Source organism: Rhinolophus sinicus, chromosome 14 (genome assembly GCF_057876585.1).
Source record: "Rhinolophus sinicus isolate RSI-liver-muscle chromosome 14, RSI-T2T, whole genome shotgun sequence".
Taxonomy (NCBI): Eukaryota; Metazoa; Chordata; class Mammalia; order Chiroptera; family Rhinolophidae; genus Rhinolophus; species Rhinolophus sinicus.
This window is the reverse complement of record NC_142514.1, coordinates 154,987,727-155,011,766: the sequence shown is the minus strand read 5'-3', so window position 1 is coordinate 155,011,766 and position 24,040 is coordinate 154,987,727. Positions and strand designations below refer to the sequence as shown.

Below are 24,040 nucleotides of genomic sequence, written 5' to 3'. Positions count from 1 at the left end.
AAGCCCACCACCAGGTCAGCAAAGCAACTTGGGCACAACTTTGTGAGTCTTGACTACTGCTGCAGCTCTGCCCCCAGGCTGGGATTTCTCACTCCAATTTGCTATGAAAATTGATTGCTGTTCTCACTAGTCTGTGTGGGCATACTAGGCCATTAAAAGTATTCCAGTACCAATTCCAAGGTGTGTGTGGGGAGGAGAGGGGGCCTCACATATCCAAGCAATTCTCCATCGCCAGCTGGGTATCCTACAATTCAGCTCACTTCTGACGCTACCTGGCGCCAGTCACAAACCCAGGTTGTTGCCTGTGCTTCTGACTGACCGGCTATGTATTGGAGGTTCCCACAACTCTCTCCTTGAGGTCAATTAATTTGCTGGAGTGACTCACGGAACTCAGAGAAATATTTTACTTACTAGATGACCAGTTTATTATAAAAGGAACAGCCAGATGGAATAGATGCATAGGGCAAGGTACGGGGAAAAGGAGCATGGAGCTTCCGTGTCGTGGGCACGCGCCCCATATCTCCACATGTTCACCATCCCGGAAGCTCTTTGAACCCAGTCCTTTTGGTTTTTATGCAGGCTTTATTACATACGCATGATTGATTAAAACATTGGCTATTGATATTGAACACAATCTCCAGCCCCTCTCCCCTCCCCAGAAACCAGGGAGGGGGTGGGACTGAAAGTTCCAACTGTCTAATCACAAGGTTGGTTCCACTGGCAACCAGTTCCCATACTTAGACGCCTTCCAAAAGTCATTAACACGACTAAAGACTCCTCTATGGCACTATCCGGGAATTACAAGGGTTTTAGGAGCCCTGTGCCAGAAACGGGGATGAAGACCAAACACTATCTATTTATTATAAATCACCATCACATTCATCCACTGTCCAAGACCAGTGCAGAACTGTCTAAGAGTTTTCACAATGAGGTGACTAGGCAGAACACTAAATAGACTGAAGAAACGTGGGCTCTAATTCCATTTCGGCCACCATCTGTTCTTTCAACAAGGATTTACTGAACATGACAAAATGTTACCTGCCCTTAGAGAATTCATAGTTTAGCACTGATTTGCTGAGTAGACTTGAGAAAGTCATTTTGCCTGCTTCAGACACATGCACACACTCAAGTTTCATTTTCTCGATTAGGCCATGCTCTTTTTCACTCCCTAGTCTTTGGGCATGTTCCCTCTATCTAGAATACTCTTTCCTTCTTCTATACGGTTAATTGACCACTCATGTGCCATTTGCTGGTTTTGGTCATTAGCTGCATCTCCAGCAATTTGTACAGTACCCGACACAAAAGAGGGGTGCAGTGATTAGTGAATTTAGTCAAACGTAGCTCCTGTGATAGTACAATGGTGAAAAGCAAAACTCCAGCTTTGGAATCACGCAGATTCTAGTTCAAATCTCAACTCTGGCTGGCCCTTGCCAGCTGTAGGATGTTGGTAACTTATTTCACCTCTCTGAGCCTCAGTTTTTCTATCTGTAAAATAGAGAAGACACTATTAATGTCCCCTGGTGATGGCATGAAGGATTGTATGAGGCTGTGCACACAAAGTACGTAAAACGCCCCCAGGCACATAAGGATTCCTGCCCAGCCAGCAGCTCCCATTCCCAATATCCTCATTAGCACTGTAACAATGTCCCTTCCTGGTCACAGCCCGTCACCTTCCCTACATTGAAAGTAGGCCCTAAACTTATTTGTAAGGCAGGCATTTATAACTTCCGCTTGTTGACACACTTGGAAGGCTTTATGAGAGTGCTGAAGGGGAAGAAGAAGATGACGGCAGCCATCGCTTCCTGATGTCACTGACCTGTGAGCGATCCTCTGACAGGCCTTTGTTTTCCTAAAGCCCATCAGAGACGTGGGAGAAGAAAAAGACCAGCTCAAGCCTGCTCCTGATCCCACAGGATCCCCTAACCACAAGCCACGGGAAAAACGGCAGACTAGACGTTTTACCACCAGGAATCACCTCCTTGCCCCCTAGGAATCTGCCTGCGGAGGGTATGGAGGAGAGCTGGTTCTGTGCATTAGCTCAACTGACAACTCAAAGTTACAATCTGTTTTTATCTGGATCAAAGACAGAAAGATGAATATCTCAGCTGCTCCTTAAAATTCCCAGCCTGGTACCAGAGGCTCTCGACACTGTGGATCCAGAGGACATGGACAGTCCATTACCTGCCTCAAAGCTCTACTTATTGACTGGGGCTGTCCTGCAACTGAGTTCCCGGAAGAAGGGGTGCATTCTCTATGCCAGGGACCAGCCCATCGGAACCAGCTTAAAATTAAATCGATAAAGGGAAAGGAAGACCAGAACTTTTCTTCTTTGCTACCCTTGAGGCAAAGGCACTACCTTCATTTTATCGAGGGGAAAATGAGGCGCAGGTAGGGGAGGCACTTAACCGGGAACATACGGGTCGGGGCAGAGCTGAGGTCAGAACACTGACTTGAATGTGACACAAAAGTAAGCCATTTTTAAAACCACTCTGAGTTATAATTCACGTACTGTAACATTCACCCATATAAAGTGTGTAATTCAATGGTTTTAGTGCAACCATCACCACCATCTAATTTTAAAACATTAAAGCAAAAGGGAGCTCTGTAGCCATTAGCAGTCACTCCTCATGCCGCGCTCTACACCCCCAGCCGGAACCCCACCTACCACTGGCAACCACTAATCTACTTACTGTCACTAGAGATTTGCCTAATCTGGACACGTCATATAAAGGGACTCATAATATTTGGTCTTTCGTGACGAGGAAGCCATTTTGTAATGGCAGACTTTAGCAGCAGAGCTGCTTGCTCACTGAACTATCATCCAGAGCCATGTTGTCAAATACTGTAGCCACAAGCCACATGTAGCCATTTAAACTAATTAACGTTGACTGTATTAAAAAACCCAGTTCCTCATTCTCACCAGCCACATGTCCAGTGCCCAACAGCCACAAGAGCTCGTGGTTACCACGTTAGACAGTACAGATATTAGAATACTGCCATCCCTGCAGAAAGTTCTACGGGACAGCTGATAAATCCACAGGACACAGAGGCATCTGCGGATTAACACAGACCCGCTTTCCACTCGTTTTCGTGTTTGGAAATTACCTTCAGAGATGAAGAGTGAGCCAGGAACAGCTCCAGGGAGGAGAAGGGGAGGGACGGAGGGGAGAGAGTGAGTGGTGGGCCAGTTGGAGCCAGCTCCCTCCTCCTCCCCTTCCCACCCCCATCTCAGTGTTACTCTTAGTGCCAGGGGCCTCCCCGCCCCCACTGCCCCGGACCTGAAAAGCTTTCTGTTTAGTTAAGCTCATCCAAAAGGCAGATATGCCAAAGCCTTTGGAAGCACTTCAAGGAATCCAGCCTCTACCTCAGCCCTTTGATGATTTCTGAAGCGTTTCATGCCAGAAGGTGATCTGAGGGACTCCGTAATGAGACTGAACAGTCCTGATCAGTTTCCCGCCAGCAGTGGCTACTTCGATTGCCAAGACATGACCACTCAGGCTGACCCACACCCCAAGGCCAGAGCCATGGCACGTTGGCAAGCTCCGACAGCAGGGAGCTCAGCAATCTCCTCACCCGGCATCTGCACTCCACCCCTTTCCTTGAGCTGTTCATTAGATCAGCTAAAATGCCTTTCCTCTTCTTGTCCAAAGGTACTTCAGTCAACAGCTCCCAAGAGCGGGTCAGCAGATTATTTCAAATTGTGGGTCTGGATGAATTAAGATGATCAGAGAGCCCAGACTGAAGGATGATGGACAACAAAAGGAAAAATAGAACCACATTCAGAAAAAATTCCTTTACTAATCAAAGGGTCCTTTGTTCCAAAACACTGTGCAAAAATCATCAATCAAGACCTTTAAAAGTTGTTTTAAAGGAATATAATTAAGTTGGCTAATCTCCTTTTGTTTAAAACTCTGCTGAAAGATATACCTTCTTTCTTCTACTTTAGTAGTCAATTTACTTTTTTTTAAAGAAAGACAAACCAATTTATTTTTTTAAAAGAAAGACAATCTAATAAATGCTTCTTTCAATATGTTTGCTTGTCTAAATCAATACTTTTATCTTGAATTCCGCCCCCCTCAACGAGTGGCAAGGGGGCGGGGGGTTCAAGAATCAATAGGTTACATTTCTAAGATACAAGAACAACAGATAACCAGGTGGATGAATATTTACCAAGCTCTGATAAGCGTTCACTTGCTAATAAGCTGTTCTTTTAGTGAAGGTCACTCTGTGTTTCTTGGTTCCTTGGTTTTTGAAAACATCCTTCCTCATGGTTTATCCACAAGAGACATAGCTAAGCAAGAAGAGGGGGTTGTGTGGGTGCTTTAGACTTTTACTCTGAGACAAGACACCAGGAGGGGAGAACTGACTCTGGGGTTCTCAGTTCAGCTGCTGTGGTAACTCTGCCCCTTGTAGTCATTTTTGACTGTGTACACTCATGAATTCATGTGTTCAACAAACATTACATACCTAATTCAGAATTCTTTTTTCCATATGTTTCATCTCATGTCATCCTCACAATAACTGTATGAGGGTGGTGTTATTCTCATTTCCATTTTAGAGCTGAGGAATTGTAAGTTCAGAGATGTTAAAGAATCCATCAAAGTCACACAGCCATCAAGTGGAATTGCTGGGACCACACCCTGGGGTCCTGAACCCCAGCCTGGCATTCAGACCATCTTCTTTACATGACCACTTGTGCCCATCAGTATGGAAAAGAAAAAGCAGAGGAGCTTGGCTATCTGAGGAGCAAGGATCCCAGAGACCTGAGAACAAGCTTAAGTTAAGCAGAACCAGACCTGTGTTGCAGGATGCTGTTTTCACAGGTAGGTCCTATCTTGGCCAAAGCAAGAAGGGCTTGTATTCCCTCAGCGAATGGCCTGTGTCTGCTAGTCAGAGAACTTCTGTGGGATTGGAGTAACCAAGGAGGCTCCAGCCACTTGCCTACTGAGAGCTTTTACACACTCCCATACTTAGAGGAAATTACAAGTGTATCTCAGCTTACGTTTTATGAGCTTAGTATTCTTTTCATGCACCTGGAGTGAAAATGAACTATTACCTTGACAAGTGAAATCAATCCATTAATACATATTTATTGGGTCCAACTTATATACCGTGGTAGATTAATTGCAAAAATAGCTTTAAGTCTCCACCCCTCTCGATAACACATATGCTTTGCAATGTGACTTTGCAGCACCTCCCTCAATAGGTAGAATGTTTCCCACCCTCATGCATCTGGGCAGGCCATGTGACTTGCTCTGGCCAACAGAATGAAGCAGAGAGAAGTGAAGTCCCTCATCTTAGAACTCATCCACCACCATGACCACAGCCTCGACTGGCCTGCTGGAGGATGAAAGACCAGGTAGAGAAAGCTCGGTCGTCGCAGTTAAGACCAGCACCCAGGCGATCACCCACATGACATAAAACCAATGAGCAAGCCCAACTGAGATCCCCTGAGCCTGGAACACCTCATCAGAGCCATCCGGTCAACCTGTAGGCTTGTGAGAAATAATACAGTTTTAGGGCCTGGGGACAAAGAAGTCAATAAGTCAGAACCTTCTTCACTAACCTTATCAAGGTTGGAGGGTCCCGAAAAGGTTAACCCATGTAAGTTTCATGATTATTTACCGTCTCCTAGCAGTAACAGGTTTGAAGATTATGGTTTTAAATAATATCTATTATTTCTCATAAGCCTATAGGTTGACAGGATGGCTCTGATGAGGTGTGCCAGGCTCCCAGACAAGAAAACACTAAAAGAATTTATCACCACCAAACCAGTATTACAAGCAATGGTAAAGAGACTTCTTTAAGAAGACAAGAAAAAGAGATCAAAACTATGAATAACAAAATAATAACTACATGTCTATCAACAATTACTTGAAATGTAAATGGATTAAATGCCCCAATCAAAAGACATAGGAGGGCTGAATGGATAAGAAAACAAGACCCTTACACATACTGCCTATAAGAGATTCACTTCAGATCGAAAGACACACAGACTGAAAGTTAAGGTATAGACAAAGATATTTCATGAAAGTGGAAACAAACAAACAAAAGCTGAGGCAGCAATGCTTATACTAGACCTAACGGACTTTAAAACAAATGCTATAAGAGATAAAGAAGGACCCAGTAATCCCACTTCTGGGTATTTATCTGAAGAAACCCAGAACACTACTTCAAAGGGACATATGCATTGCATATGTTCATTGCAGCATTATTTACAATAGCCAAGATATGGAGACAACCTGAGTGCCCATCAATGGATAAAGAAGTGGTACATACATACAATGGAGTATCACTCAGCCATACTAAAAGAATGAAATCTTGCCATCTGCAACCACATGGATGGACCTGGAGAGTATTATGCTGAGCAGGGTAGGTCAGACAGAGAAACACAAATGCCATATGATTTCACTTATATGTGGAATCTAAAGGACAAGATAAACGAATAATCAACACAGATCGATACAGAAAACACTTGCCAGATGGGAGGGAGGTTGGGGGGGGATGGGTGAAAAAGGGGTAGAGATTAAGAAGTACAAATTGGCAATTACAAAATAGTCATGGGGATATAAAGTATAGCATAGGGAATATAGTCAATAATATTGTAATAACTACGTATAGGGTGAGATGGGTATTAGATTTATTGCTGTGATCACTTGGTAAGTTACATAAATGTCTAATTACTATGTTGTGCACCTGAAACTAATAACATTGTATGTCAATTTTAATTGAAAAATAAAAATTATTTTTAAAAAAATTCTACATGGACAGCTGCCCGAAGACATATATAGCTGGGTCTTCTCAGGACAGGGCAAGGAAATGAACCCAAGTGTTAAATGGCTAAACCAGCCATTAATAACTTCTCACTCAGAAGCCATGACTTCTATGTAGCAGGAATCCTTGCTTGTAGCATCTTAGATGGGTTCATAGCAAGAGCCTGGCAAGTTCAAGGCAACTTATCTGAAGTTAAGGGAGAAATTTTCCCTAAGTATGTGAATTGAGTCAAAGAAGTCATCACAAACTGTACACAAGCCATTACGTGCATGAAATGCAGCAGCCTCGAGAATCAAGTGCAGTTTTGGAATGAATGAAGACCTTCAAAGAAGCCAAAGGTGAGGCTTTGGGAACTCTGATAAACTGTGGGGGATACAAGTCATTACCAGGACTTTCCAGGACCGACCAAAATCACACCAACTCTACCCTTTGCCTGAGATAATCAAATACTATATTTGCAAGGGATCTTAGGGAATATCTATTCCAACTGACCTGCTAATACAAGGAACCCCACCTCTAGTAACCATAGCAAGTGATGATACAGCCTCTGGGCTATTCCTCGGGGGTCAGGGGACTCTCTACTCCCAAGGCAGTCTGTTTAACTATGAGAAGACAAATGTGAAAAAAAGTTATTTGTTAAAAATGAAACCAAAGTTTGCTTCCCTGTTATTTTTTTACCCTCTGTGGCCAGAGAAGGAAAAAAACCTGGCCCAGGACATGGACCTTCATTTCTAAAATGAAACTGATCTCTCTCCATAAAACCATTCCCTAAATCACCCATTGTTTCTAACCATGGGAAAATGGGTGTTCTGAGCCAAGCAGATCCCTGCGAACATTGCCTCTGGGTCTCACCCTGATGAGTTCTACCGAATCCAGAGAACTAACTTCACCCATTCTTAATTCCTGCCCGTGACACCTAACCTTCTTATTAAGCAGTTACCACAAGGTGTAGTAAGATTATTTGTTTTGGTTAATATTCGTCTCTTGCACCAAACTGTAAGCTCCATGATAGCAGAGATCATTATTTGCTTTTTTCACTTTGGAATATTTAGTGACGAGGATGATGCCTGAGACACAGAAGGCACTCAGTAACATGCTGAATAGATGACAGATTGAGTTCCAAGTACATGAGTGCATAATAAGCAGGGAGAGACACATTTACTCCATACTGTACAACCTGGTTGAAATTATCTGCCTCTTAAAAATAAAGCCAAGTCTAGTATAACTTTTCTTGGAGCAAAAATCAACTCGTGCCCTCAAAGATCCTTTTCGCTAAATCTGATTCTTGAATCCACCAGCTGGCAGCTCCCTGAAGGGAGGGGATAGAAGGCCTTGTGAAGACCGATTTTAGCTCAGGCCTGCTGTCACTTCCTCCCCACTGGAGAGAAAGCTTTCCACCATGCCACGTGAACCTAATCACACCCACAGTGTGGGTTTGCTTCAGTCCACATACATTCTTCCAAATCGAGGCAACAAATGTGGCGAGGCCCTGTCTGGAAGAAAACATTTGGACAGTCTGAAGCTACTTACCTTCTCAAACAGAATGCCAGCCAGGATGGAAACCAAAGCGCTCATCAGACGCGTTGCAAAACCTGGGCAGTAGGGGGCAGCAGAGACAACGGGGAAGTGTTGCGACCATTATCTTGCGGAGGAATAGTCTCAGTGTAACCCCTCCTGTGACATCCTCCTCGGAAGATGGTTCCCTAGCCCATGGGTTATGCGTTGGTATCCTAATGAAATGCACATACTGATAGAATCATGAAAGGCAAGCTGCAGCTGAAAAACTGGCACTTTATCTATTAGGTTCATTTAAGCCTGAGTATGCCATGTCCTCAGGCCAGCGGGGCAGCTAAGCATGTGTTCACAGAGAAGTGATCGTTGAGTTGTTGCAGCCACAGAGCTTTTGAGTTGGATTGTTGAGGAGCTCTCCCTCGTTCTGACCAGTATCCTGTTCTTACACTTTGCATCGGGATTCTGGGGCCACATGTGCTCATAGAAAAGTTAATTTCATGTATCCCCAAATATATTTATCTTCTCATGCTAATGAACACTGTCAAATACCTCACTTGGAGAAGAAAAATATTTTTTTAAAAAGAACATTTAAATCAATGACTAAGCCCTGATTACAGATGACACCTGGATAAAAATGACTAAGAGAGCACCCAGAAACATAAATACTTTCCCCTACCAACGATCCTTGAAATTAAATTGAATTTATGTATGTGTGACGCTTTCCACACAGCAGATGGAAGCAAAAGAAATGCTGCGATTTATCACCTGAAGATCGGATAAACATTAACTAGTCATTTTCTATTCCTGACACAAGACTAATCAAATATATTTCATCTCCCTAAATGGTTTATTTTCTCTCTTTTCTCTTCTTATTCTTCCTGTTATAAAGAGCCAGGTTTATTGTATTTTACAGAACGGATATATACACAGCAGAACCTTAAGCCGACACATTGGCTTTGAAACACATCCATATTTAGAGAAAAGCAAACATGGTTATAGCCTTCACATTCCAAGCTAAGGATGGCTTTAGCTTTAAAGGTTATTAGTTTCACACATTAGAAGGATTGATGAGTCTCCTCCTCTCACAGCTCCTATGAATTACACAGTAGACCAAGAAAATGGTTTTCAAAGGTGGCCAGAGAGACTATCCCAGATACAAATTCTTTCACCTTCACGTTCGACTTTAGTTTAATGGTAGAGGTTAAGGACAAAATCTAGGATGGAATATGGGAAGGAAGGCACAACCCTCCAGCTCTTCTTCACGTTGATTCATCAGTGCTCGCTCTTCCTCTGAACAGGGCAGCACTCGCACTCTTATGCTCATAAAGTAACACCCAGCTCTTGAAGGGCTGAGTAGAGAAAGAGCCAGAAGACGACTCTCAATCAGGGAAAGGGTGAGCTGACTTTCTCCCTCGGAGCAAGCACCTCCTTGCATTGTATTCCCTCTGCCACTATTTCTAGACCTCACAAGGACACTTCCTTCTCTATGTTTCCAGATAAAACAAGATAGCATTGAAATTAAAAATAAATAAGTAAATAAATAAATAAGAACTTCACGAAAGATTAGTGCAGCAAGAGAATGAAACCCGAAGATATGAAGATATATGCAAGTAAAGTCTACCCAGTATAAGCTGCTAGTTTTGAGAATGAATTAAATATACATACAACAAAATGTATATGCAAATGTAAATGGTTTTCTGTTTTTTGAGCTCCTGCTACATGCCAGGCATGAGTCTGGGTGTCCTGCTACCTTATCTCCACTCCCCAACACAACACACTACAAAGTGGTGCTGAGAACTGAAGGGCAAGTAGAGGGCAACCTGTCCTTTCAAATGAAGGTGCCCGAGAAGCTCTCCTAGGAGAGGAGTTCTCAGCCTAGGAGAGGCTGAGGAGGCCTTGTCGTCGGCACAGAGAGGCAGCTATACCTGTGTTCACCCCTCTGTGCCGAGGGCACGGCACCCTCAGCCGATAGGGCCCTGTAAGAATGACAAGGCTGTAAAACGTAGACTTCCAGGCTCTCACATAGAAATCTGAATTAGAAGGACTAGGTTTGCAAAGCCTCGGGATTTGTCTTTTTAGCAATTACCTCAAGAGATGCTCGTGTTACTGGTCCATTAATCATACCTCGAGAAACAAGTTTAGAGTCTCGAATTTACCATCTCAGTAGATCATGGGACTTCAGACTTAACAGAGACCAACCATGTCTGACCTATTCCCTCTGAGATCACCCATGGGCAACCTGCATATACTATGTCAGAGAGGAAAAATGAGACCGTTGAGGCATTATTTTAGAGAGAGGTGCCATATGTTTGGGGACTTTTCGTCGATTCAATTAGACAATGTCAATGATTAGTAACAAAGGGAAACTAGTATGAAATGCAAACTAGAAAAATGAAACCTGCCTTGACGGCATGCGGCATTAACCTCCACCCCACCCCCAGTTGTGCAGGCGTACCGTTAACAGACAGCAAACTAACTGATGATACACTATTTTAAAAGATCAGAACTTAGCAATCTCATCATGCCATGGAAATTAAACCCATGATGTCAATAAACAAGTCACACCCTTCATGGAAATGTCTATAACCAAGAGAGGGCACAAAGACAGGACATTTGAATTGGGCTATACAAAAAATTAAAAAGAATGCTTTACATCTAACTTTCTTTCTCCCATCATTCGTGGTTGAGCAGCCTGTTGCCACTTCACAGATAAATAAACTGAAGCTCTGAGAGGTGAGGGGGTTCGCTGTTGGAATAGGATTAACAAAATCTTTTCCCTGCTGCATGAGAATTTGACCTTGGGTTAACCTTGCAACTCTGTTCCCCTGGAAACTTGATAAAGATAGAATGTCAGTTATGTTACTAAGCAACATTGCTCATGGTGAAAATGACCCTGGATAGCTAAAGCCATCTGGACGGGGAAGAGCTATAATTAAAGTATAAATACCTCTTGGGGGACACCATCATTTAGGACATCTCTGAGTGCTGTGACTCTACTAATCGAGGCTTGTCTTTGTGGGGACCCTGGAAATCATGTATATGGAGCTGTTACATGAGATACTGGCTCCTGAGGAGCATGTGGCTTTTAAGCTGGTGACTCATGCACCTGCTCCATCCAAGTCTTGTACCCTCAGAGCTGAGCTGTCGCCTGAGCTGGGAGGGGGCAGCATCTGGATGGCTGTGTGGACTGCTGGATACAGCGCTGCAAGGACCACTCCAATGGAAAAGAAACCTCTGCACGGCCTTGCCAGCAACCTGGGATTCATGCCTCGATTCTTCTAAGTGGAGTGGTGCCAAGTGTGGCCGGGGATGGTCTTCTGAGGGCAATTCTGAGCAGATGCCCAAAGACACAAGCCTGGGAAATGGCAAGGCCACAACTCAAACTCAGTTGTCTTCCTTCGAGGTACATACTTTCTCTTTAATTTCAGGGCGCTAAACCTTTTCTACTGAGATAACTGTATTCTGGCCCAAGAGACTCAAACACTTTCTCGGCTTTTCTTTTTCTCCCTCCAGTGCCATGTGAGGTCCCCAAGTTCGGTAGCTTCTGATTCACCCTGCTGCCTCGTCTCAACAGCTAGCCTAATGGTTCACTGAGTTCCGTTTCCATTTGATCCTCCAGAGACCTCTTCAAATTCATAGGTACTCCCCGGTTCAAACCTCTAGGCTGGCGTGTAAGCACTCAGACAATTATGGCTTCTGGTGAGAGGGTCCCGGTGACTTCCCAGCTGATTCCCAACCAGAGATGATGGATAGGTGCCCAAGCTCTCCCTGGCCCGGAATAAGAGCTCTGGAACGGCAGAGTTCTCCTGATGACTCAGGAGGCCCTACCCCATCAATGAAATGATCTTCCACTCTATGGGCCTCCACAGGACAAGGGTTTATTAATACAGTGACCCCAGCAGATGACATCTCACATTAGCAGCTGGACCAGAACAGCAGGATGAGTCATTCCTTCCCAGCCTTCCCTTCCTTTTTCTATCAGTAAAAATCCAGACATGGAAATCATCACAAATGGTATCACTTCTCTGAAGTTCTCCCTGGGCCTTCCTGTAAGTTCATCTCTTGCCTCACAACTTTGAGCATATCTCTATTATAGGACATGAGAGCTCTGCCCCTCCCCTGAGGCTGTGAGTTCCCGGAAAGCAAAGTGTGTGTCTCAGTTTTCTCTGTCACTATAAGAAGTCCAATGCTAGCCGTAGTGACAAAATGAACAAAACAATGAAGGCAACAACAAGAAAGAAACAGAGGGACTCGCACCTCTTTTCTGCGTGACTTGGACCACTCATTCCCTTCCATCTAGTCTAAACGGTGATTTTATGTCAGAATCCTGGTGAATGGCAGGACCTGGGCAACTTCTTTACGAGTTCATCTCCCGATCAGTAACTCAGATACATAACTTGGTTCGCCAACCACAAACTGATAAGTTTATAGAGATTCTAAATTAATGGCCCCGGTGTTGCTTAGACATGACATAGCGTTAAAGGCTGTAAACCTCTGTCTCTAGTCATGGCTGGCTCTTCTCTTCTGCCCAGGGTGTGCAGGAGTGAACAAAGAGGAAAGAAGTGACACAGAACAAAGACCAACGGAGAGAACCTACTAGAAAGACGGCACTCACCTCAGACAAGGCCAAATGGCCAGTGAAAACTGAAGAATTCATTCACGCTTCCCAGTAACTTAGTGATGGACAACCTCAGACTCACTTTACGGAACAGGAAACTAAGGCCTGGAGACAGTAAGTGTCTTGAGGGAGGTCACGTTAGCCAGTCGAGAGCTTGATCCCAAAGCCCCAGACTTCTGTACTATGCCAACGTCACTCACAGAAGAGTGTCATAAAAAAAGACCAGTTTTTAACAGATCATCTTGTTTGATTTCAGCTTCTTAAAATAATTTACCTCACTTTAAAGACAGAGTATTTTTTACCCAAGTGCATGAAAATAAAAGCAGTGTCAAGTGTATAGGAAAACCAGCAGTTTCACACCCTGTTGATGGAAATTATAAATAAGTTATAGATAGAAATATAACCTTGTGGGAGCAAAATTTGGAAACCTAAGAGCAACCGTAAAAGGTGCATACCCTTTATTGCAGCAATTGCCCTGAAATGGCTGTATAGATGCAAAAAAAGACATATAAGGACATTAATCTTAGTGCTATTTATAATATTAAAAACTTAGAAGCAATCTAAAAGTGGCTAAAAAGATTAAAATAAATTCATACAATGGAGAACTGTGCAACTATTATAATGAGAGAATGACTTATGAAATGGCTGTCCTTGATTTTACTTTATTTATAAGATTCTAAAAGTCATAAACATATGTGTGTGAGAGTATATATGCATATGTACATAGCTCCTGTAAGAATTAAACACATTATTACCAATAAAGCATTTAGAATAGTACCTGGCAAATAGTAAACATTGGGAAAAACTTATCCATCAAAATGTGGCAAGATATGCATGAAGAAATACAGCAGAATCTAAATTAAGAGGTAAACAGTAGCTACTTATGGGAGTTGGGATTATGTACGGTTCTTTTTCTTTTAACAAATTTCTGTTTTGTTTGAATTTTTACCTGATGCTTTTCATAATGAAAATAAAGAAATGCTTTCTATAAAACGAAGAAACCCGTATCATTCAAAAGAAATCATCGTCCATATGTGCGGAATTCAGTCTAGGAATATGAACATTTCAAATTCATATGATGAACCAAACACTTTAGAAATGAATTAATATTAGATCTCTGGCAGCGTTAACCCCTTCAGAGAATGTCAGTGAGGGAAGGGGAGGAGGCGAAAACTGATAATGTTACACATGTTGGAAAAGACAGCTATTCCTCTCTCTGAACATCTGTGATTTTGGTTTGAAGCCTCAGAGCTACTAGGAGCCAACAGAGGAAGTAAAGAGCTGCCGGGAGTCTCGGGCCATTTCTCAGCAGATGTTTCACAGTGGAACCCGCTGACACATCCCACAGGCCAGGCGAGGCTCTGCCTGATTGTTGCCTGCAGGAGCGAGGGGATGAAACCAAAGGCGGACGTAACCATGAGAGCCATAATGACAATTAGCAGGTTTTCCTAGAGGCTAAGGACCCATAGACGGCTCCGAACCACAAAATCGGAAATCAGAGTCTTTAGGACAATTAACAGGTTGTGTTGCTGTACAGGAACACTTCGGTTTTTCTATATCAACTGTATACTTGGTCACCTTATGGAACGAGCTAATGAATTTTGGGTGAGTCCCCAGGTTTTTTCTAGCTATGAAGTATTACCTACCATTTTCCTTCTGTTTCCTATCTCAGGTGACTATCTGCTATAGTCAGAACTAAATTCAGTGATAAAGGTAAGTGGGGGACTTGTGTCTGTGGACATGATTTTAAGAGGAATCCTTGAGCATTTCCTCACTAGTATCAAGTGCTCTCAGGTTTTCAAACATTACCTGTAACGATGTCCTTTCATTTCTCTTCATGCCTTTAAAATTTGGGACGGAGTGTTGAAATATTTCTTTCATTTATTGACAGAATAATGAATTTCTCATTTGACTTACGGATGTGATTACATCAATTCCTAAAAGTGGAACGCCTGGGTCCACGTGTCACAGATATAGATTTATGAATTTCACCTGAGTGAAATGCCAGACCACAACACAATCAGGGCCTGACTCACAAGAAAGTTTCCAGGAAGGACAAGTAATGAGACTACATCACGGACTTGACATCATCTGAAAGCAATCCCTGCCTCAACTACCGCACCAACCACACCGAACTGCAATTTATCTGGAATATGTCTCTCGCCGAGATGTCTCAAGGTGAAGGATGCTATCTGAGGCACCCAGGACCTATCGTGTCGTACACACGGCTAGGTGGCTGAGTGATTTCTCTTCCCTCACCATCTACCATATTTTGCACGTAAGCTGGCTGCTTCATAAGCTGCAATCGAGATCATATTCAAGGGAGAATATAGGGACCATGAACAAAGGAGGCGGAAATATGAAAATTGCACTGTCCCCTTACCACAGTTGTTCAGTTCCAACTACACCTCTTACTATTTCTGGGGTGATCTCAGCAGGCACTGAAAGTGGGGATCAACACAGCTTGTTTGGGGGAATTCAATGAGACACATAGTAGGCACTCAGTAAAATTCAGCTCTTATTTATAGAAAAACCGAAAACCTTTCTATATATTTTTCATATACACACACATACTGGGGGTGCCAAAAAATGTATACAAGTGGGCACTTTGGTCAATGTTGCTCAAGCAGTAGTTCACCTTAATCTGAAGTGTCTGGACGCTGATGGTAACCACTTTGAGCACCTCTTGTAATTGCAGAAGTCACACGTGACTTGTATTCATCTTTTGTTATCGGTATATATTACTACAATTTTAATACGGTTTTCCGTTCTTAAAATGTGTATACATTTCTTTGGCACCCTCTGTACATATATATTTTATACATATAAATGCACTGTGAAAGTTCTGAAGGATACTCGTAGGACGGTTTATAATAGTATCCTTCTGGGAGCATAGGAGAACTTTTATTTGATATATACTTGTACCATTTTATAAGCATGCATTATTTTATAATTTAAACACACTTTTAGAAAGAGCACACTTGGGTATGGTGAAGAAAATGAAAGGAGGTGAGGGGAAGGGGCAGGAAGAGAAGAAAAAGAAAAATGGTTTGCTTGAGGCAGAGGCCAAGGGCTGGATGACAGAGTCTTGACTGGTTGAGACATCCTGGTTATGGGAAACCCTTCTGTCGTGTGTCTGTGTCAACCTTACATAAATCTCCTTCACATTTCCTCTGGTATTCCGGAGTGGGGGGATCCCAACTCCACTGAACTAAGTTATCCTGAGCTGGAGGTGTGCGTGGGGGAGGTTCTAATCTCCTTCCCAGTAGGAGGGCTGCCCAGGTTCCTGGAGCCCTTTAGGGAGCAGAAGGCAGCTCTCTTGGTCTCAGGGCAGAAGAGGGGCGCGTGTAGGCCGAGCCCTAGGAAGCTCCCCACCACCATGTAGGAAGTGCTTCCAAGAGACCTGGGCACATCCCCACAAGACCACTTTGCCTGGGAGGAATGAAGGAGGGCTCTGCCTCTTCCTGAAGAATCTTCTAAGCTGCCTCAGTTTCTCCAATGTCTCACAAGACACAGACAGAAGCAAGCAAAGGTTTCACTACCTTCTGTGCAGGAGCCCCCACTGGGCTACCTTTGATCTCCATCCTAAGCAGATGGATAAGCTCAATGCTACGTATAGTAGGAAAATCATATCCTTTTTTGGCAAAAGTTACATCAGTAGAACACCAAGAGCAATGTTGCCTTGTCCTTATATGTAGCCAAGATCTTCCTTTAGCCAACCCATATTTCTGACTTTTTTCAAAGGATGAAAACTCACTCGTTCCTTATTTCCCCCACATCACTTCTGATGGTAAAAAGCTTATCAGCTCACAAAATGCATGCCCCCAAGAAGTTTGCATTTCTGGAAAACCACCTACCCCACATAGAGCAAGTTCTATGAAAATTTATTTTTAAATTGCAAATGCTACATTGCTTCTATCTGTAGCCAGGTACCTGACAGGCCCCTCCCAGACGAATACAGCTATGCTTCCTGGCAACCATGAATATCACAGTATTTCCCCCACTTTAGTAATGCATCTGTTAACAAAGTTCCCGCCAGCCAGCTATGCCGGTGCGACCCACTACCACCCTGTTTGCAACCCCACCCCCGACGACACTCACCCAAAGGAACTGGATGTGCTATAAGGAAGGTGACAAGAAGGACCCCAAGGTGACTCACCTTTCTCGTGGCTGCTTGGTGGGGGTGGGGAGGTGACTGGTTTCGACTTGTCATAGTTGTTAAAGCTCTGGCTGCGGCGGTTGTTAGCTGTGGCTGCCCCTCCGCGTGTCTTGGCGTCGCTGCCTGCAGTGGATACCCTTGTGGTAGGACCCGGAAGTCTAAAATGCAAAACCAACAGAGTGACAGACTCAGTCTCAGGAGCACAGGCGTGTGTCAAAAGAAGGAACTACTGCCACCATGCAGGAGGGAAAAGAACCCATTCAGGACGCTGTGGAGCTTTGCCATCAAAAGAGTTACTGGAACCACTACAAACCACTACGCTAGTAATGACCCCAAAGTCCAACAGCAAAACGTTTTCCTTTGAGCAAAGAGAGACATTTTGAAGGCAAAATAGATGAATATGCTTGCAGATTAAAAATGCGAAGTTTACCTGGCTTGTCGTCTCTTGGAGGAGTATTTTTACTTTACAGTAGGGCTGAACCACGTCATCTCTAACTCCATCAAGCATGGAACATAAAGGCCCATTGAGACTCTAAGCTGTTTACCTTGTGTGCCTATCTCTTCTGGTAGGTGTTGAAAACGGTGCTTGCCATAACCCAGAGATATAAGTATCAAGAAAAGACAATTTATAAAAATCAGACGGGAACTGCTACCACTCAGAACCCAACACATCTGCAGTGAAAACGTATGGCCCGGAGGGAAACTTCTTCAGACATACATTTTCCTTCGACACCTGACAACCTGTCTGCACAGGCATCAGGTGTCGAAGGAAAGCCCAGCTTCTCTGCACAGTAGATGGATAAAATCATGTTCTTTCTGTAAAACCAGCAGGAATCTGTTAGCCTAAAGACACACACACACTGCCTTTAAATAAAACACCTCATTTTGGGTGGTTTGGGAAATGAAGTCAGCAGACTTTTCTCTAATGTGTCTAAAGGTATTATGGCCCATTCCCCAAAGCGTTAAGGGGAGGACCCCAAGTCAGAATTTTGGTTCAGGGCCTACTACACAGGCTAGCTCCAATCATCAAAGTTGAAAGAAGAATAAATGAAATATGTAGCTATATCTTTCTGCTAAAACCCACTTAGCTGTGTTTAAAAGCCTCTGGAACCTCAGCTGACTAGCATTCGATCTAGTGACATGTCTGAATTTTCAACTCATAAAGCTTTCGGCCTTCTCCTTCCATGCAAATCTGTGAGCACCAAAGAAGTGTGCAGTCTGGAAGCATTTGAGACATAAGCAGGCAATCACTTTAAACTTTTTCTTGTTGGCCAAGCAAGAAAGATGGCTGTAGGGTAAACAGAGAACATGAGCTGGTGTGAGAGGATTGTAAACCTGTCCAGTTAAGAAGCTGGCCCAGTTCCCTGACTGGGAGCTGGGAGAGAAGGAAGGGGGTGAGCTCTTCCCCCCACAAGGCATCACCTCCCACTGCACTGGGAGGATCTGCCCCTCTGTTCATTTACCCCACAAAGACAGGCACAGCGTAGGGTGCAAGACCAGCAGTGCCGGTGTCTGTGTTTGGGGAGCAGATGTGGCCAGCACAACCGATCACGGAGGCCCAGCAATGGCCCCTCGCTACGTCTCAGTTCTGCTTCGGATGCTGCATCCTGCTGTCCTCCAGGTCAGTGCTGTGTCTCTGAGGACGCAGAGCCAATGGCAGAGCTTCTGCAGATGCAGGCCTGGGGCACTTTCGGGCTGGACTCTGCAGGAGTCCTTACGCCCAGATAGCCCGGGAAAAGCTTTACAAACTTGTTCCAAGATGATGTCACAGCAACGGTATGAAGTGGCTCAGGGTAATCCAGGTCACAGCATTCTGCTTCAGTGGGGACTTTGCAAAGACCAGGGAAGCAAAACGTGAGGAAAAAGAGGCATTCCTTTCAGAGTTTCTGGGGAGCCCCCACTGCCCTGACCTAGGGCTGAACCACAGCGTTTTTGTGGTGGCACAGCGCCTTCATGGGGCAAGAAATCAAAGTACCGGACGGGATGGGGACAAGCTTGAATTAGGTAAGCATCCGGTCTTCTGGGTGGCAGTGCGGTATCACGGGCAGAATATGGGCTTTTCCATACACGTAACATTGGACCAGCCTTATAATCTGACATTCATGTTCCGTATCTGTACATTTGGAATAATAATAAATTACCCAATGAGATAGTTGTAAACTTGAAATGGGAATTAATTTCTGGCCTATAGTAAGTTCTCATTGCATAGTGGTTCCTCCTCCCATCCTTTCTGCTGAGCACTGATTTGTAAAAGAATTGGGCATTGTCATAAAGAAAACGTGCTATGGTACCAAAAAAGAATCAGACAAATAAGGAAGGAAATAGATGGATCTAGGTTAAAGCATCAGAAGAGGGCTGGACAAAAATCATATAAGAGTCTGAGATCAACATTTTCAAAGAGAGAAGATAGGCTTTGTCAGACAGACAGGACTTATCATCTCCCTAAGAACCGTTCCAGATGAGACACTGCTTCATCCAAGTGTCTGTGCCTCACTGAGACTGTACACGTGGGGTACCTCGAAGCCATTGTGCGTGCCACGCCCCAGAGTGAAATGTTCCTGGTCTGGGATTAACTAAGATAGCTCAGGGTTCCCCATGTCAGTCATAGTCAGATTCTCTTCACTGAATCCAGATCTAGAGGTGCTCCTTTGATGGGAGTGACATATCCTTCAAATGGCTGCATAGTTATGCCAAGTTTCCTGAGTTCTTGAAGGCCTTGAGGGCAGCTGACATGGCAGATAAAAGATGGCTGACACACACTTAGCCATGAAAAGCCACCTAAGCTCAAGCCAACACCTCTACCCTCAGCACCATTACATCCTAGTCAGGCAGCTCCCTGAACTTGACCAAATGGGAAAACTTGATGACTAAGTAATTTCTTGCAAGTTTCAGGGGGAATCATGTCAACAATGTGCTTTAAAACTTGGGTTCTGTTGTGAATGGGTTTGGTCAGATGTTTGCTCCAAAGTAAGCCTCCTCCATCCCTCTGAAATTTTCAGCAAGTCCACCTCACATGCAAAGGCCATGAATGAAGTGTGGTGGGTGGGAAGTAAGGAAAAAGGCTTAGCTTGGATTCCCCCCATGAGGGAATCAAAACATTCTCTGAGATGGCGGGTCAATTCACATACTGAATTAATTCAGACTGAATTATAAGTACTGGACTTCAAATGTAGGATTTCAAAGCCAAAGGTGACAGTGAGAACCTAAGATACCTAAGCAATCATGGGGAGGGCTCTGGACTTTCTACAAATTGAAGGGGTTTGCTATGGTCTGAATAGCTCTGTTCTCCCAAAATTCCTGTGTTGAAACCTAATGACTCCTGTGATGGTATTAGGAGAAGGGGCTTTTGAGAAGTGATTAGGTCATTACGTGGTGCCCTTAGAAAAGAGGACCCCGAGAGCCAGCCTGCCCCTTCTGCCACGTGAGCACACAGTGGGAAGTCAGCAGTCCACAACCTGGGCGAGGGCTCTCACCAGAGCCCCCATGCTGGCACCCTGATCTTGGATTTCCAGCCTCCAGAACCGTGAACAATACATTTCTGTTGTTTGTAAGCCACTCAGTCTGTGGTATTTTGTCATGGCAGCCCAAACAGACTAAGACAAGTCTCTAGCTCAATCTCATCCAGATCTTCAAGGAATGATTGCCCCCGCTGACATCTAAATTACATGCATATTGAGAAAAGAATATGCAAGGGTCAGAAGTAATCCCAAGAAAGGAAAAATGATAACCTTGGGGGTTGGTGGGATCATCAGGAAAGGCTCCAAATAAAAGGGACTCCAGAGAAAGCGGGGGCACGTGGAATGGGAATGTGCGTAGAGGACAAGAAGAAAGTCATGGTAAGAGGAAGAGGTGTCATGCAGAGGGAGGGGAGTCTGTGTCAAAGTAGAGGAAAGAAAGGACGGGTACATGTGTGCTGGGGCTTCAGGGACAGACTGGGAGCAAATGAGGCAACAGAAGCAGGCAGGGCCCGAGCAGGGAAGACCTCGTATGTCAGTAGGAATCTTGGACTTTGTCCTGCCTGCAGCCACGAGGCATTAATTAGGGAGGCTGAGAGCAAGAGCTAGAGTGGAAGGCAGAGCACTGTCTAGTTGACAGCGACACAGATGGAGGCCTCTGGCTAACACTGGGAAGTGCATGATTAGTAACATCCTCGTGCATCAGGAGGGCTTCTCTCGAGCCCCAGCCTGGAAGGAGCTGCTGTCTGTCCCTTAGAATCCCTCTTTGCTGAAGAGATGGGTCTTGCTCATGTGCAACAGCTGCAGGTACCACAGCAGATGCTGCCCAGGGCGCCTGCCTCACGGAAGGAACGCAGCGAGAGGGGAGCCGGGAGGTCAAGCCTGTGTCACTGACATCCCACATCATTTATAGCACCAAAAGGTTCCGACAGCTTCTTTGGAAGATCACCCCATGTCCAAACGCAGTTACAAAATGACAGAGGACACAGATGGGCTCTTTGAAACATCCATGTCCAAACGCAGTTACAAAATGACAGAGGACACAGATGTGGCTTTTTTAAAAAGTTAAGTTTAAGGGACGTGGTGGAACAAAGAGGCGGAAGGAAGACAAATCCTGCTGCTATTGGAGCCATGGTCAATTTCTCCAACATGTGCAGAGCCCAGCAGGCAGGGCGGTACCGCTATGGTTCCTGGCACATGCCCTGCAAGTGCATCCCAGCTCCGCACACTGTCTGTGCTGATGGGAAGAGAGCCGTGTTTCCCCCATAAAACCACTTCAAAGGCTGGGAGCAGAAGATGGCCCTCCCAGGAAGGATGGCAGCTTGTGTGCACATGCTCAGGGCCGCGGGCGGCAGGGGACGTAATCAGAGATGTTTTTTGCTAGACAAGATGCCTAGATGCTGAATCTCTCATCTCCATGGCATCTGCCTGGAGGGCCAAACTCCCAGCCTCACTGATTCCTCTCCACAAGATGGTCCATATAAAGATCAACTCTTGCTAGAAGTGGCCTGGTGGCCTTACCTGGCCTAGATCAACCCCAACACCAACATCTGCTAGTTATGGTGTACTGATTACATGCCAGGTATTAAAGGATTGGACATGACTTTATTTAATCCGCATAGCACTGTGAGACAGGACTACTCCATTTCACCAATAAGGAAACACAGGCTCACAGAGATTAAATAATTTGCCCAGGTAACAGGAAGTGGTAAAGATGGGCTTTCACTAGGTGTAACCGCAAAGCTGCATTCTCGGCCGCTATGCTTCTCTGCCTCCTGCAGGTAAAATGAACCTAAATGTGTGGGGCTCACCAGGGATACAGAGAACAACAATAGTGGTCAAAGGCAGAAATTCATGGAAATGCTTCATCCCTCTACCAGCTCCCTCCATAAGTCCCTTCTCGGCATCCAGATTCAGGGGTGAGGCTTTCCACCCTGCTCAGTGTCCCTGGCGTCCATCAAGGTGCTTGGCTCTGACAGATGTTCGTTCAATCAGTGTTTGCACTTGAAGAAGTGACCTATTTCCAGAGTTCCAGGAGAGGTGTCCTACTCGCCAGAAGGAATATGGCTATTCCTTTTGGCAACCAAACCTACTGCTACACTTAGCGGTGCCTGATCAGCTCAAGGGCTCGTATGGACTGTGCTCCAGGCGGGGGGGAGGGACGTGGGGGGTAAGTGAAGACAGGGAGGGGTATTAGGCAAGTAAGGAAACAAAGGACATCCCTTATTGGTGTCATCAGAGACCAAATGCATCCAAAAGAAACTCTAGGTGAGGGACATGGCCCTGAAGGAGAGTCAGAGCTTGCTTTAGGTCAACTTGAAAGCTCTGCCCAGCAGATCCTCGGGCAGGGGCAGACAAGCCCTCATCCTTCATTTCTTCTTCTCTTCCCATTGCGCCCTGACAACTGCCTCCTCCCATCATCTGGGACTGATAACAAATCATGCACAGGATGGGCATGTGCTTGCTCCCAATTAGGTATCTCCCCAGCTTGTTCTTGCTTTGTCTCCCAGAACGAGGCACATTGTGCAAACAACAGTTCATGTTATCTCAGTGCCCCCCTACCCTCTCCCTCCCTTTCCTGTGTATGGATATTTGCATAACACCCAAAAAAAAAAAAAAAAAAAAAAGGAACCCAACTTGCCAGGGCAGTGGGTGTCTGTTCTGACTTGAGCCTCATGTTTTCTGCTAGGGAAAGCGGTCACTAGCACGGCGCTATGGGGTGCACGTTTGTACCCTGCCCCACCCAACTCAGATGTTGTAACCCTAGTCCCCAATGTGATGGTGTGTAGAGCTGGGCCCTTCGGGAGGTAATCAGGTCTGAGGGTGGAGCCCTCCTGATGGTATGAGCGCCTTATAAGAGAGATGGAGAGAGCATGCTTCTTCTATCTCTGCTCTCTACCACATGAGGACACAGCAAGAAGGCAGCCATCTGGAAGACGGACCTCATCAGGACCTGATTGTGCTGGCACCCTGATCTCAGGTTTCCCAGCTTCCAGAATGATGCGAAATAAATTTCTGTTAAGTCACCTAGTCCATGGTGGTTTGTTTGTTACAGCAGCCTGAACTGACTGAGACACATGGCTATGAGAAGCACTGAAGAATGCAGACTCCCTCCTGACCCCCAGAACCAAGTCTGGGTAATAATACGCTGACTTGTTCTACAGAAAAGCAACTGCCCTGGGGCTTCTGCCCCCACCCCCATCTCCCTGCCAGGCAGAGCCTGAGTCGGATCTCCCCATGTGCAAGCTTTTTAGAAAAGTAAACTCGTTTTAGAAAAGGCACCTAGAGCCTAACAGAGTAGGGGCAGCCAGCAGACATCCAGTGTGTATTTGTTACATGACTACAGATGGAAATGAAGTGTGGGTATCTCTTTACCTTTAAGTGAGAATTCAAGGAAAAGTAAATAGTAGTCATAAGGAGGAGGAGATTGTCTTTCTGTTAGGATGTGACAACTGCAATGTGCAGCAAAAGGCTGGGAGTAATGGCTGAAATGTAAGATTTAAACAGCAGCCTCAACAACCG

General features: G+C 44.9%; 1 protein-coding gene across 10 annotated transcripts in view; it reads right to left on the bottom strand.

Annotated features, from left to right (window-relative positions):
- The window catches only part of NAV2 (neuron navigator 2), a 711,083-nt gene that overhangs the window by 183,217 nt on the left and 503,826 nt on the right, over positions 1–24,040 (bottom strand). For all 10 annotated transcript variants that reach the window (XR_012497554.2, XM_074336128.2, XM_074336124.2 and 7 more), the window contains one exon: positions 17,064–17,221. Coding sequence is in view for 9 of the 10 variants with exons in the window: in XM_074336128.2 (XP_074192229.2) it covers positions 17,064–17,221 (158 nt within the window). In the remaining variant the exon portion in view is untranslated. The remainder of the gene's footprint in view (positions 1–17,063; positions 17,222–24,040) is intronic.